We start from the raw sequence: 16,795 nt of genomic DNA, 5'->3' as shown, positions 1-16,795 counted from the left end.
CATGGCTGATGGTAATCAGAAGGCTTTCCTTCCATACAGTTGTCTAATCTTTTAAATCCACCTTAACCCCGTGACCATTGCCAACTCTTAGAACAAAGCCCTCCTAAAGCAGGCCACCTTTCGTAGTTCAGCAACCTGCATCCTACAGTGGCTAACCATGTAAGCCCCCAAACAGAAGTTGAAGGCCATGGTCATCTCCTTCTGTTGCTTCCCTGGAATTCTGTGGCACATAGCCTCTGAACAATGGCTGTTCCATGTAGCAATCATGACTTATACTCCATGAATTACCTTAGTCCTCTTTTAAAGTCGTCTGAGCCAGTGGCCGTCACCATACCATGTGACAGTGAGTGCCATAAAATGTTACATACACACAATTACTTTCCAGAGCAACAGAAAATTTTCTCCATTATCAATGTGATAGCCCTCCAAATATTCCTTCAGCCACCATATTGCCTGTTAACTGTCTCTTCAGAAGGCTAAACATAGCCAAAGTAATTTGTAGGATGCCAGCATAAGATAGCACTGGAATAAATTCAGGGCTAGATTTAGGTTTGATGAGGCCCTAAGCTACTGAAGGTAATGGGGTCCTTTATGTCCCGCTGTCCTTTGTCAACAACAAATTGTCACTGTTTTTGTGTTGAATATATGCTATATGGTAATTTATGGACCTAATAGGTATCTAAAGCCATTTGCACATGTTGCCATGCAACCAGTCCATGCAGAACGTAGGCACCCTATATATAGAAATGACCAAACCGGTGATATTTTAGGGAGCAGCCTAGCAGGCAGGGCCATTACTTACATCATAGGAGCCTACACAACACAAAACACTGTTGCTGTATGTCGGTTTTATTTTATTTGTTTTTTATCTTATATTTTGGAAATGTACATCCAGGTTTTTTTCCTTTACATTTTTTGGGGGCCTCCAAAAGAGGCTATAGCTTGTTTAGCTTATACGTAAATCCGGCACTGAATAAATTGCTTGGAAGGCTCAGTTAACTTTCTCTCATAAAGTTGTACTAATTTATATTGAAGTTCATGTACTAGTTGAAGCACCAGTTCAAGTTTCCCCATGGCTGAGGTACTACTTTCCCAAGCAGTTGCTTGTGCAAGTTTAAAAAGGTTTAAGCAGAGAACAGTATTTGGAATCTTCCAAAACTACTTAGAGTACTTTGTAGGCCAACTAACCTCAGACACTGACTGCTGAGGTGGGGCACAATAATTTGGTTTAAAAAAGCACCGCCTTCACAAGACCTAACAAAGTTCTGTTGCTTGGTGGAAGTCCAGGCATGTAGCAGTGGGTTATTTTTGTTTTGTATTTGGGTTCAAGAGGATTTGTTGTAGTCTGCACAGAAACCTGCTCCTATTTCTGTAGCCACAGCTCCCTGTTCCTCACAGCAGAAGCTGGCCAATTTTTGCAATCAATCATTTTCACAGGAGAATGCTGTGACTGCAGCATCGGTGTGCCCAGATGCTCACCATGTATTCCCACATGGTGGGTTGCTGTTGTTGTTTTTAAAAGCACAAGCAAGTACTGAAATCCACAAGGACTATCTTTGTTGTACACCACCGACTGCTATCAGAGGGGAACATCATTCCTTGCTTTTGATTGACAAACCTGCATCTACAGTGGTGCCCCGCAAGACGAATGCCTCGCAAGACGAAAAACTCGCTAGACGAAAGGGTTTTCCGTTTTTCGAGCTGCTTCGCAAGACGAATTTCCCTATGGGCTTGCTTCGCAAGACGAAAACGTCTTGCAAGTTTGTTTTCTTTTTCTTAAAACCATTAATAACCAGGGTGCATTGCTTGAAGAGGTGCACTTGCGACTTGACTTCGAGGAGCAACTCATAGCACGCGGTGTGGTAGCCTTTTTTGAGGTTTTTGAAGACTTTGCTGATTTTTGAAGCTTTTCCAAAACTTCTTTTGCAGCCATTTGGTAAGTTAAACTTTTAAAACTTTTTTGGGGGGTTTTGGATTTTGGGTTGAGGTGTTTGGAATTCAAGGACTTGGTGTTGGGGAGGGGTTTGCAAGAATCTGGAAGCTTGTGTGTTTTTTTCTGCATTTTTATGATTTTCTGTGACCATTGGGCCACTCTGCTGTTTTTTTAAAAAAATTCTGGGTTTGAATTTCTGTGTGCTGGGTGGCTGGGGGAACAGTTGGGGAGGGGTTTGCAAGAATCTGGAAGCTTGTGTGGTTTTTTTCTGTATTTTTATGATTTTCTGTGACCATTGGGCCACTCTGCTGTTTTTTTAAAAAAATTCTGGGTTTGAATTTTGAAATGCTCTTTACAGTATGTGTGACTTTAAAGAGCACTTAATAAACTCTTGTTGTACCAAATTTGGCTTTGTTTGGACTTTTTTTTACCATAGGAACGCATTAATTGATTTTCAATGCATTCCTATGGGAAACCGTGCTTCGCAAGACGAAAAATTCGCTAGACGAAAAAACTCGCGGAACGAATTAATTTCGTCTTGCGAGGCACCACTGTATTATGAAATCTTCCGAAATTGGCACAACAGATTTCCACTTAATATAAGGGAAACAAGTGGATGACTCCAATGTTAGTTCTACTCTGAGAGACCCATTGATGGGCATAGCTAATTCAGGTGCATTGATTTCAGTGGGTCTATGCTGATTAGATCTAGCATCTGAATACAGCCAATGATGATCACTTCGCAATGGCTGCCATAATGCATAGAGCAAAGTCAGTGTAACACTGCTCATGTGTCCAGTCAGTGCTGGATCAGATAAAGGTGCACTTAGTCAAAGGTTTTCCCCCCTAACTGTATCCAGTCAAATGGGAGCTCCTACACAGACTGTAAAGGTGATGGTGATCCATTTAGTCCCTAGCAGCTGGCATTCAGATGTATACACCTCCATATGTGAAGTTCTATTTAATTTGACATTCTTCTTCTTCTTTTTACAAAGCCTTTGAGACAACTATCTTGAACTCAAACTCTGCTGTAATGTACCCTAATTATGTGGAACTTAAATAGCCACATATTCTTCCCATTACTTACCTATGTCTTGATTTCTCCCTCTTTTGTCTACTCCGGTATAGCAGTTTGATATGCTATTAAAAGATCATTCTATGGAAAAGAGAATTCCAACACCAGTTCACTGTTGGGCCTCTGCAAATTGATCTGGATAAGTCACTACAGAAATAATTCCAACAGGAAGGAACCGAATCCTTGGAAAAACAGGGTCACTCTGTTACTACATTATTCGAGCTGGATAGAATTCAAGAAGTGCCCCGGAGGTCATGCACTGCAAAGTCAAATGCTCCCAAGTTTGCTACGTAGGTCATTTGGCTTCGCTGAGAAGTTGGGAGATTAGCTGAAGAGTTGGTTTTTATTTGAGAAGCCCAGCCTGGGATTAAATATGTTAAGGCAATTTTTCTGCAACAATGAATTAACTGTCCTGATCAGAGAGCTTAATTTTCTTTGAAAGGCAGCCAGATTAATGTACAGTGATTACAAGAAACTGGAGCCTGTCCAGCCCATGCCTAAAGAAATTAAGCAATGTCTCTTCATGTGTGCTTTGCTTTAAGAAAGACATTTTAATTTATTGCAGCTATGTTAATTGTTACAATTAAAGGCATAACGTGTTTAGATATGCTTCTTCTTTTTCTTTGGTGATCACTCATAGCAGAGCAAGATTGTCTTCCATAAACACGGTTTCAACAATGAGTCCGTAAGTGACTGTGGAGGCCACTTCTGGATCCACACGTCCTTCCACAGTGGGGACATTGGTTTCCAGGCGGGAGTTGATCACGGTGTGGATTTGCCAAGCATGTCTTCCTCCTAGCATGTTTCTCCCTTGTGTCATGAGTTCACGTGTCTTCAATGCCCATGACACCTTTGGTAAAGCCAGTTCTCCAACTGGAGTGTTCACAGGCCGGTGTTTCCCAGTTGTCAGTGTTTATACTACATTTTTTAAGATTTGCCTTGAGACAGTCTTTAAACCTCTTTTGTTGACCACCAGCATTATGCTTTCCATTTCTAAGTTCGGAATAGAGTAGTTGCTTTGGAAGATGATCATCAGGCATCCGCACAACATGACCAGTCCAACAAAGTTGATGTTGAAGAATCATTCTTCAAGACTGGTGATCTTTGCTGCTTCCAGTACACTGGTATTAGTTCGCTTGTCTTCCCAAGTGATGTGTAAAAAATTTTGGAGACACCGTTGCACCAGGAACTTAGATGCTTGTGCCCGCACACACATATTTCTTTTGCTCTCTCTGATTTGCACAAAATTAGAAAACTACACAAGCAAACTTACATCAGCCTTTGTGCTTTTGCACACTCCTTGGGCAGGGACACTTTAAACAGAAAAAAACAAGGTGAATATGCAGCTATTTTTGCGCATGCCCCGTTGGTACTTAATTGGTCTAAGAGAATCAACACATTAGAAGGCAGGGACAAAGATAAAAGGGAATATCTACTGGTATGAACAGGAATTACAAAAGTTGCTCTGCATAGACAAATTCAAATAGGTATGCACTAGTCTAGTTTTAATCCGAATGGAAAAAATGTGAATTAGCAACTAAATAATGCTCAACAAGCCAATAGTTTCTTCTGCATTCCGAGTCCAGTAGTAAATCAAAATAATCCCATGCACCTTGGCAGCAAATCGTAGCCAGTGGGCATGGGATGTGTACATTTTCCTGTTTCAGTTTGGGATAAAGAGGAACTTCACTTCTGGCTATGCTCAGAAGCAAAATTTCCAGTTAAGCAGTGCTTACTTCCACATTTTGCAAACCCCTTCTCCACTTGCTACTAAAGGCCTTTTTCCTCTCCTTGGAAATTGGGGAGGGGGCTGGTAGGCGAGAGGAATATTCCAACTATTTTTTATTAGCTTTCCTTAATAATACTAACCTCTCCAGGAAAAAAGGAAAAACACACTATTTCCCCCCTAGTGCTCTTGGAAAACTGCAAAACCTAAAATGAAGGTTTTCAAGGTTAGCTGAGGGGTGTTTGCTCATCACTACACCAAAGATCAGAGTATACAGCGTTTATGCCACTTGAGGTTAAGAGTAGCTTATCAAACTCAGGAGTAAATGAAAAAAGAATAATTTAACAACTCTGCAACATAATTACGTCATCAGTTATTTTAATTGACATACCCTGACAGCACTTATATTTGCTCATTTAGCAATCACCTTCTGAACCAGAGTCACTAAAATCTATTAGTCTTTAAGTGCAGTGATTCCAGACTACAGTATAAATTGTGCTGATGACCCTTATTGTAAGTTACAAGAGTTTTAAAAGGAACCTAAGCGTAAAGGGAAATGTATGATACCCATTAGACAACCTACTTAACAAGCCAAGTTGGAAACGTGTTTGCATACAAGAGAGGAACCACTTTGTGGTTTGTTTTTAATATATAAAGAATGCTTCTCTTTAATACATTTAGAAAAGTTTGGAGAAACTGAAGGGGTTATCACACTGTTATGATGGATACAACTGCCCCATCAAATAAAAAAAAATTGCAAGTCTCATCTTCTGGGCAATAATCCAGATTCGATGTTCAAATCAAATAAAGTGGAATAGTAATAAAAGCAATTATACTTTTGAGTATTAATCAAAGGGTATTTTTCATAGAGGCATGCTACATAAATATGGGCCACGATCCAGAGTGCTACTTAGTGTATACCTAAGGCACTTCTATGCACACACACACAAAGACGCAGTTGAGTCCTCCATTTGGCTGCAGCTTTTTACACCTCTGAATGCCACTCTGTGCCGCATTGAGGAACAGCTTTGGGGGGACAAAAGGACTGCAGTGGATATGTGAGATAGGATCTACAATGTCTTCTGAATTCCTGCCAAATACCCCAAAAAAGGGCTGTCTTTTTTATCACAAATGCTGTTTTCGTTATTAAAACATTACTGCAAATAAACAGCATTGGAGAAGAAAACATCATCATCATCAACAACAACAACCCAGGATGAAAAGACACCCTGTTGCAGGTACATGGAAACAAATGATACTGAAGTAAAACATGGCGATATGCACATCTTTATTAGTATGTCCATGGTAAAATAGTAAAAGTGCCTAATGGTTGCACTGTAGTTATACTCAATCCAGATAAACAAAAAACAATTTGCCAACCACCAAATTCCATGCACTATAACAACAAGCTTCAGACATACAACTGGAAGACTGCTGGAAGTAAAAAACTGTTAATGGCATGTAACAATTTCTGTTACAACAAAAACAATTAAGTGTCTTGCAGCACTTTATGGAAAACCAAATTTCTTTATTATGGCATCAGCTTTTGTGAAATTTCACCAGCTGTATGATCATTTTTGTTAATTTATTATTACATTTATATCCCTCCCTTTCTCTCAAAGGAGCCCAGGGCAGCGAACCACACGGAACATAGCAATAAAAACATCTTAAAACGTATTAAAAACAGATTTGAAGATCTTAAAGCTATTTAAAAAATAATTCCAGTATGGCTGCAGAATGGGAATTGGTTCAACTAAAAGGCTTTTTGGAAGACAAAGCTCTTTGGTGGGGTCAACAGAAACAGCACATGTCTAACTGTCAAGAGGAGGCAATTCCCAAAAGCAGGAGCCACAACACTAAAACCCTAATGCCTACATTGTTCAGAATGGACTGCCTGGCAAGATGGCATCATCCAAGAGTACTCACAATTCTTGTGCCACAACTCTCTCCATCACCTTTCCCGGAAAAATGGTATTTGTGGCTGAGCAACAACATCCCCATGCCCCCACACAAAACAGAATATGCCATTGTTCTGAGGATACAGTTCAGGGATGTCTCCAGCTCTTCCATACCCTAAAGATCCAGAGGGCTGCTGAGAGCCCTGCCAAACCGGGCATTGGCATTGCCTGATTTATTCATGCAGCTGAATGTGGTAGTAGTCTCAAGGCAGTAGAATGGCCCAGGTCTAAGTCACCACATGAAGAAGAAGAGTTTGGATTTGATATCCCGCTTTATCACTACCCTAAGGAGTCTCAAAGTGGCTAACATTCTCCTTTCCCTTCCTCCCCCACAACAAACACTCTGTGAGGTGAGTGGGGCTGAGAGACGTCAAAGAAGTGTGACTAGCCCAGGGTCACCCAGCAGCTGCATGTGGAGGCGCGGAGACGCGAACCCGGTTCCCCAGATTACGAGTCTACCGCTCTTAACCACTACACCACACTGGCTCTCTGGAACTGGCATATAACCATAGAATTGTAGAACTGGAAGGGACCGCAAGGGTAATCTAATCCAACCCTGTGCAATGCAGGAATCTTTTGCCCAATGTGGGGTTCAAACCCACAACCCTGAGATTGAGACTCTCAGGCTCTACTGACTGAGCTATTCAAGCATGGTGGGCAAATGCTGATGCTAATCACCAGCACCCCCTTTTATTTTCAATATTCAGTTCAGTGCTGAGAAGGAAAGCACCAGGCAAAGCTGCGGTCCCCTCCTTGATTTTTCCAGTCTCTGAACCCGACTGTGTTAGGATTCAGTGGCATTCTGAGTAAAGGAAGCCACTGTGTCACCCAGTCTTCTGATTTTCTCTACTCCAGGCTGTCTGGACAAGCTTACTTTGGGTTGCCACTGAGAGAAGGTCCGGCGGGGTTGCCCAAGTTGCCCTCAAACCTGATGCTGGAACAGGAACCTGAATAGTACTTTTGCACCAGTTAAGAAATAATTATATTTATGAAAATTTCTCATGCAAGTCCTCCCCTTCACTTCCTTTGGCTGCTGCTCTAAATCTTTTGCAGCGAAAGGCTTCTGAAAATTAGAAATTCAGAGTGGGCTGAATTATATTGCTGTTTTTATACCTGCAACACCTGCTCCTAGAATACATAAAAAGCAGCCCTTTGAAAAAGAGCTCACGTTTCATTCATTATCTATGGGAAGGAGGGAGAAACCTCTCCACTTACATGTGAAAGATTAAGAGGCAGCCAGTCCCTCCATCCCCTAAAGAGGAAGCTGTGATTTCTGTAACCAATGGTGTTTTAAATTTGATTAACAATTAGAAAGGGGTTTTTTGGGGGGGGGATGCTATTGGAATGCTGCTTGGGTTCATATAAGGTTTCACTGTCCATTTGCTTTCCCCAGAAAATAACTGAAAAAGATAAAATAAACTAAATCTCGAAGAATTAACATAAAATGTAGGGAAATAAAGAAACAGTAAAGAAGAGAAGGCCCAGCACCCCAGCTTCTTTTCTTCACCTTCTCAACTGTAAAGAGGCAAAATCTAGTCAAATTCACACACACACACACACACACACAGGGAGGGGGAGTCTGCATTATCAGTTCATACATTCATATGAAATAATGTCTTTATTGACTACTTAACAATCCAACATATTTTTTTCTGAATCAGTTACTGATCTGTAAGCCTTGTGTTTGGATTTACCCCTCAGCAAAAGCTTTTCTTTTGACACATCTCGCAATGTAACAAACATTTTCAATTAAACTCAGCTGGAAAAGTCACAGCTTTGTGGAACTGCCTAAACGTCTGAAACCGATGCTATTATTTCCAGTTTTTTTAAAAACACTTGAATGGCCACAAATAGGCATAAGTAATCGCAGTGGAATATAGTGCTTCAGAACAAAGAAATACCATTAAAATATTTTACGGTTTAGTTTATTTCCATCCCGTTTCAAATTGTGTTTGTTGCTGCCCTAACACTTGACCCGGAAGCTGCAGCTAGGGCAGAATGCTGCAGCACGATTGCTGACAGGAGTGAGGCCTTGTCAGCATATAACACCTGTGGTCAGAGATCTGCACTGGCTGCTGATTTGCAAGTTCAAGGTGTTACTATTAGTATATAAAGCCCATAATAACTTGGGAGCAGTTTACCTATGAGATCACCTTACCCTACATATGCCCACTCAACTGCTTCAATCGGTGGAATTGGCACGACTACAGGTGTCCCCTAATACCCATTCCATACTCAATCATTTAGAGTGGCGGCACCTACACTTTGGAACTGCCTGCCTAGTGAGATCAAGCAGGCACCTTCAGTGTACCTTTCTTTGGTGCCTGATAAAAACAAGCCTACCCAGATGCTTGGGAAGTTGAGCTTAATTTAAATCTGTTTTAGTATTTTAACTTCTGTATGTTTAAAAGTTATTCAAGCCTCTTTGCCACAGCAAGGCAGTGATCCCATAGACTGCAAGATCAAACCTCTCCATTCTTAAGGAAATCAGCCCTGAGTGCACACTGGAAGGACAGATCGTGAAGCTGAGGCTCCAATACTTTGGCCACCTCATGCGAAGAGAAGACTCCCTGGAAAAGACCCTGATGTTGGGAAAGATGGAGGGCACAAGGAGAAGGGCACGACAGAGGACGAGATGGTTGGATAGTGTCTTCGAAGCTACAAACATGAGTCTGACCAAACTGCGGGAGGCAGTGGAAGACAGAAGTGCCTGGCGTGCTCTGGTCCATGGGGTCACAAAGAGTCGGACACGACTAAACGATTAAACAACAACAACAACAACAACAACAACAACAACATGTTTAAAAGTAGGGTTGTGTTTTTCTTTCTCTTGATTTTACTGTTTTATCTTTTGTAAACTGCTTTGAGGTTTTGTTTTTTTTAAAACAATCAAGCGGTGTATAATTTTTATGAAATAAATCAAATATTGCCTCAGAAAAAGAATTTGACAGGAAACCGGGGTGGGGAGAGACACAAATAGGATGGAACTGAGACAAGAAGATATTCAGCAAAAGGTGGCTCTCCCACTCACACCCCTTGCATGACATCCCCTTGAAAAGTCAATCCTGAGAGTTGGGGGACCATCTTGAATGGGATGACAGGACCTCTCAAACAAGGTGCTTCTGCTCTATTTTTTTTGTCCACCTTTCCCCATGCAGTTCTCCATGCTTCAGTCCACCCTATTCAGGAATTCTCCCCCATCCTTCGGAGAGACCTTGGTGGAGCCCTGGGGGAGGGCAGCCGGGGGGGAGGGACTTTGGGGGAGGGCACATGGCAGGATGGACACCTTCCACAGATGTTTTTCTGGCTCAAATGCCAAAATATTTGGCTCATTTTCAAGTCCACTGGTCAAGTTTCCAGTTAGCTGAGTGATGAAGAAAAGTATAGGTGACAACTTTTAAGACACAGAAAACAATTATTTTACACCACACTTACTTCTCTGATGAATCAGAACATCTCCCAGCAATCTCCAGATCCCTTATGATGTCTGAACTTGAGCTGAAAAGTAAAACAAAATTTAACCTTAACGAGCAGTGTAGTACTTTTTTGATATTCCAATCGAGTAGGCAAAGAAGCCATGCTACAAACAGAAAGAAAGATGAAAACAATGATTATATCAGAATGTGGATCCAGTATCAACAAAATGATCACAAACCGAGCTACTGTCCTAAGGCACTTTCAGTTTCTTCCAGATTTGCAGATCTATTTGTACTCTGCATACAAGCCATTGAGTTACAGAGTGTTGGACAAGGGCTGCGAAGATCAGAGTACAAATCCATGTTCAGCCATGAAACTCACTGGGTGATCTTGGGCCAACAATTATTTTCAAGCATAACCTACGGTACAGGATTGGTTTGAGGATAACATGGAGCACGTGTTGCGAGGAGAGATGAAAACCATGTATGCTGCTTTGAGTTCCTTGGCGAAAGTGCAGGGCATGAATAAATTCCACCTCCACCCTTCCTTTCCCATTAGTCACCCAAATGCATTGGGGAGTGGGATCTCCGATCTCTTCTAATAAACTTGAAATTTTGGGGTTCATATATTCACAGCTGCCAATGCAGATGCATTCAGATGAGGATTGTTCAGCAACTGAACAATCCATGATGGAGTGAAGATTCCAGAAGATGCATTCTCCTAGGAGACCTAGAGTTTAATAGGTCCTGGGCCAACACATAGTCAGCTTGCCCAAAAGAGGTAGCTTCAGAACTGGTAAGAGTCTCCCCAAGCTCTATATTTGGCTCCAATACCCAACTGCTGTTCAATAGGCAAGGTTAGCCAGGCATCTTTTTCAGAAGGCATGGTTTCTTACAATGCAGAAAATGAACACCTGGTTAGAAACTGAAGATTGGTCCCATCTGACAGAAGTCATGCAGAGTTTGCTGGATTGATGCACAAGTGAAAAAACTATCCAACATTCACAGCAATAATAACAAACTATGTTTCGTAATTCCAACAGTTGAAGCTTTTGGCCCACAGTCACATGGGAATTTATCCTAGGGGGCTTCCTTGGCTGTTGGTTGGGTGGAGGTGCTGGTGAGTGCAACTTTTGGAAAGGGCAGCCAAAAATTGTACATCCCTTAAGAAAAGTATGGATTCACTTCAGACATGCACACTGAACTAAAATAGCCAAAGATTGTGGTATTAACATTTATACCATGACATAGGCTTAGTAAAAGTGTAAAAACAAACAAACCACACAACCCCAAACCAAACCATGTGAAGGGGAAAAGGAGACATCTACATACAATACCCTAAAAGGTTTTTTTTGCTCAGCATGTCTCTCCTGCATCATTTGTATAACCTAATGGAAATATGTAAGCATACCACAGTTAGTTGGTGCAAATATTAAAAATTAAAATTATTAATAATTTCAAACACAAAAGAGGAGAAATGAGCAACTCCTCATTTAGGAATCAATGTGATAGCAAATCTAGAGCTGTTGCAATGCAATTCATTGCAGGGGGGAAATCTAGCTTCCATGTGGAGCAAAAAGTATGCAAAGATCCTTGGCAGCATCCACAATTTCCAAATTTGAACCGCATCCATCTAAAGCATTCATATAAAGCTGGGAGGGCTTATAAACTGAGCTTCAGAAACCTAAAATGGTAGGCAAAAGCTTCCAAGCAAGCACTCAGAATGAAACGCTCCATTCCCCTTTTTCTTTGGCGTGCATATCTAATAATTAATTTGCCTTTAAAAATAAACACAGCTAAAATTTACAAAGCTTTTGAGAATATGTAATATGTTCCAGAAAATCCTACAAACTGGCAACATATTCATATGGACATTTGCAATAGAATATCTAAAACTGCATGAAAACTTTAATTTATCATTTGTCCAGGTGGGGATACAGGAGTATCATACACAGGTGCAGAAATGGACTGTGCCTTTCTCAGGGCATTCTGCCTGCAGCAATATACTTTTAAATCTAACTATCCAAGCAGAAGAAAGAGCTAAGTTGCCTCTTCTGATCCAACTCTTCCTGCTCTGACACAGCAGGCCACTGTGACAGAATCCACAACAATGGCCAGAGGAAAAAATGTATCACTTTTAAAAACTGATGTTAAACTTTTGAGTCCTCAGGTGTGGAGACTGATATTAGGAATAAGTTGCATACTTTTGATAGAAGACCAGCAATTTCGCATATGACTTCTTTAAGAACCCTTGGGTGGATGCCATTCAGACTGTGCGATTTGTCAGTTTTAATGTATAGTAGGCCTAGAACTTGTCGCCACTATTTGTCTCAGTTTCTCAGACTCCCTTACTGCACAAGTTAGTTCAGGCACAGGGATCTGTCCATTATTTTCCACTGTGAATACAGATGCAAATAATCAATTCAGTTCATTACTCCTCCTTTGGAACGTCTTTAGACTCCCTTATCGTTCAAAGGTCCAACGGCTTCCCAAGCCTATTAATGCATTGTATGTTGTTGGCCTTTATATATTTAACAGTGTGCTCCTCAAACTGTTAGCATCTGTTATTGACTGCTTGATTTTTCCATATGTAAAAAGTAATGCATATGTTTAAGTTAAACGCCCATGTTTCAGTGTAGCACAACAAATCATAGTAGCTAAGACTAGAATTATGTTCAAATAAATAAGCTGCATATTTACAGTGACAACTCACTCATGGAACAGAGGGGAAATGAATTGGATTGGTACTGTCCAATAAATTCAAATAGTAATCTGGAGCTGGTTAAGCAACAGAGGAAGCTATTGCATTCTTGAAAGAATGCTTAATTTGCCATGTCCTCAAACTCCCATCACAAGGGAGCATACATAAAACAAAGGGCAGGAGATAATAGCTGTTCCTATCTCAGCTCCACACAAATAGGTTACTTAAGGTCTTCATGTATTTCTGGCAGACCGATTGAAGCAGAAATGAAAAATGTGGGTTGCTTTAAAAGTTCAGTTAAAAGTGATGTAACTGGATGGCCCCATCGGGTGGGTAACTGCAAATACTTTCAGGTGCCTTATCCAGGTGTATTTTGCAAGCTATTCAGCTAGAGGACAACTGAGAGTCCTGCTGACAAGGTGGGACCAGAAAGCATATTGGTCTGGGTCAGTATAAACTAGGATCCTTCCAAATTTATGCATTAAGGTGAACAGGTAAAACTTCAAGTTTACAAAGCTTTGATAAAGAGAGTAAATTAACTTTCTATCTGCCCATCCATGTTGGAAAGGTACTGACCATTCTGGAGTGGCTTATGGAATGAGATTAAGGAATTCATTACATACAGGTACTGTCATAACCCCCCCCTATGTTTCCATTACATGGGGCTGGAAAGGAATTCTAGTTAATATCATTGTGCACACCCAACTCTCACATTTTGTTGCCATTTACGATGGGAGTGCTACAAATCCAACCCTGACTCCAATTTCAGAAATAAAAATGGCCAAAAGCTGTGCCATCCAACCACCTGTGTCATTCAGTGCAGCATGCCTGGATGCATTCAATAAACAGCATGCTTTTTTGATGGCTGTGCCTCTTGAGAATATGTTTGTGACTAGAATCGGTTCCAGCTGACTAATGCCTGGAAAGCCAGAGTGATGCAGTCGTTCGTTTAGCTTATATCTTTGGGTTGATTCACTCATCGCAAAGGGAAAAGGTTTACCGGTCCTCCTTGCTGCATCAAAAGCCTGCCTACATTTGTAAAATCATAGGCCCGAAAATATCCTGTAAAATATCCCTGTAAAATATCCGAAGGTAACAGGGCAACTGCGGCTTAAGATGTGCATGAGAGAGGTCAGCAAAGATGGGACTGATGTGCCAGATTTGCAGCAAGGACAGGTGTGCTTTCACTCTGCTTCATACATGGGCTGGATTAGTCCCAAAACAACATCCAAACTGAGTTACTCATGGGTTTGGGCAGGAGACATCCATGTCACGAAGTTCACTAAGCAACTCTGGGTATGCCACCAAACCTCAGTCTTGATGTATGTCTCTGCCTCTCCCTGATTTAACCCTTCATGTGTTCAGGATACAGTGGTACCTCAGGTTAAGTACTTAATTTGTTCCGGAGGTCCATTCTTAACCTGAAACTGTTCTTAACCTGAAGCATCACTTTAGCTAATGGGGCCTCCTGCTGCTGCTGCGCTGCCAGAGCATGATTTCTGTTCTCATCCTGAAGCAAAGTTCTTAACCTGAAGCACTATTTCTGGGTTAGCGGAGTGTGTAACCTGAAGCGTCTGTAACCTGAAGCGTATGTAACCTAAGGTACCACTGTAATGCCTGAACAAGGCTAGGGAGAAATCAAGTTCAGAATTTGTTTATCCTGGAAGTTAACAACTTTTTAAGCCCTGGAAGTTTTTGACATGTGTAGAATTCACCGCCATAAAACTGGGAATAACACCAATAACAGAGCATAGTAGTTCAGGTGCTACAAACTCCAGGTCCTTTCCAAAAGAAAGAAGAAAGAACATTTATTGTTCAAGGACATGTTTTTAGAAACAATGGTCACATCCAAGACACACTGCGGTTCCCTCTTTCAACAGAAAGTCAAGCAAAAATGGGTTTGAGATAAAAATACCTTTTTGCTGCCCTCTCTCTTCTCCCTTCAGAATGAAGTTTCTTAGGGCTTTGCCTCTGACCTTGGCTGGCAGCAACCTATATAGATAAATCTGTCTAATAGCTTTGCTGACACATAGAGACAGTTTGCAATTTATGAGAAGCTGGATTAACTTGTTCATAAATGACCTGGAGTAAGGTGTGAGGTGGCAAAGTTTGCTAATGAAACGAAATTGTTCAGGGTCATTAAAACAAAAAGATTGTGAAGAGACTCCTCCAAATTGATTAAATGGGTGTTCAAATGGCAAATACAGTTGAATGTAAACAAGTGTTAAGCAATGCATGTTGGGTCAAAAAAAAAAAAGAATCTTATTTTCAGTTTAATGCTCACAGAGTCTGAATTGGCGGTGACACACCAGGAATATGATCTTGGGGACAGGTCAGTGGAGGTATTGACCCAGTGTATGGCAGCTGTGAAAAAGGCATATTCTATACCAGTGGTCATTAAGAAAGGAACTGAAAATAAAACTGCTGATATCAGAATGCCTTTATAAAAATCTGTGGTGCGACCGCATTTGGAATAGTGAGTATGATTCTGGTCACCTTGCCTCAAAAATATATTGTAGAGTTAGAAAAGGTCCAGAAAAGAGCAACCAAAATGATCAAGGGTATGGAGCCTACGAGAAAGGTTATAGCATTTGGGACATTTTTTTAGTTTAGAGAAAAGATGAGCCAAGAGGTAAATCTTGTAAATTTGTAAAATTATGCATAGCTTGGAGAAAAGTTTTCTCCTGCTCACCAGAACATGTGACATCCAACTAAGATGCGGGAAGATTTCAGACAGGTAGGACAGGTAGAGCCAGTGTGGTGTAGTGGTTAAGAGCAGTAGTCACATAATCTGGGGAACTGGGTTCGCGTCTCCGCTCCTCCACATGCAGCTGCTGGGTGACCTTGGGCCAGTCACACTTCTTTGAAGTCTCTCAGCCCCACTCACCTCACAGAGTGTTTGTTGTGGGGGAGGAAGGGAAAGGAGAATGTTAGCCGCTTTGAGACTCCTTAAAGGGAGTGAAAGGCGGGAGATCAAATCCAAACTCTTCTTCTTCTTCTTCACATGGTGTTTGGTTGGAACTTGCTCCCACCAGAGGCAGCGATGGTCGCCAACTTTAATAGAGGATTAGACAAATTAATGAAGAGCAAAGCCATGAATGGCTACTAGACACAACAGCTATGTTCCACCCCCACTGTCAGAGGCAGTATGCCTATGAAGACCAGATTTGGGAATGGCAGGTGGGCAGAGTGCTGTTGCGTCCATGTTCTGCTTGAGGGCTTCTTCCCACAGCTATCTGTTTGGTCACTGTGAGAACAGGATGTTTGACTGCTTCAGGAGGCTCCTCCTATGTTCTTCTATTCACGAGATAAAGGTTTTCTTAAAAAAACAACACTTCCACCTGATTATCTCAGGCATGACTAAGACGGCAAAATTAATCAGAGTACAGCTGGAAATTTTCACATGGATTCTTTTAAAACCGAAATGGCAAGCGTTAATAACCCGTATCCTGAAGTGAAAACCTGAAGCAGGTAGATAAGATAAATGAGCCATGATTTTTGACAACGGGAGCAAGGATACAGTTTAGGAGGCAATTTATTAACTGCTAGGGTTTTGGTTTTTTTAAAAATGAAAGGCTGGTTCAAATAACCAGCTACTTTAAAAACTAGCTTTTAAAAATATTTATCTCTCCACTACATACTTCTAATCATGTGTATATGTGTGTGTGTGTGTGTATTGTGTGTATGTGTGTTTTCTCTCACACACAATCATGTGTATATGTGTGTGTGTGTGTGTGTGTGTGTATTGTGTGTGTGAGTATGTGTGTGTGCGTGTTTTCTCTCACACACAAACATCTCTCTAAAAAAATTATAAATCTGTGTCCTATATTGGAAATACAATTGCCTATTTTGCCTTGTCAGCAGATACAGTAGATGTAATTTTGACCTCAACTGCAGAAACCTAGATTAAATTTCACATTCATCACTTAAAAACAGATTATTTAAGACATCCCAGCCCCATCTATATGATAGCTATGAAAAAGATG

At 41.1% G+C, this 16,795-nt stretch overlaps 1 protein-coding gene across 1 annotated transcript in view; it reads right to left on the bottom strand.

Annotated features, from left to right (window-relative positions):
- RAD18 (RAD18 E3 ubiquitin protein ligase) overlaps window positions 1-16,795 on the bottom strand; it is a 105,659-nt gene that overhangs the window by 17,047 nt on the left and 71,817 nt on the right. Inside the window, exon 12 of the mRNA XM_053378110.1 lies at window positions 10,128-10,190. Within this exon, the coding sequence (XP_053234085.1) occupies window positions 10,128-10,190 (63 nt within the window). The remainder of the gene's footprint in view (window positions 1-10,127; window positions 10,191-16,795) is intronic.

Source organism: Podarcis raffonei, chromosome 2, assembly GCF_027172205.1.
Source record: "Podarcis raffonei isolate rPodRaf1 chromosome 2, rPodRaf1.pri, whole genome shotgun sequence".
Classification (NCBI taxonomy): domain Eukaryota; kingdom Metazoa; phylum Chordata; class Lepidosauria; order Squamata; family Lacertidae; genus Podarcis; species Podarcis raffonei.
The sequence above is the reverse complement of the archived record's forward strand: the minus strand, read 5'-3'. Positions and strand labels throughout refer to the sequence as shown.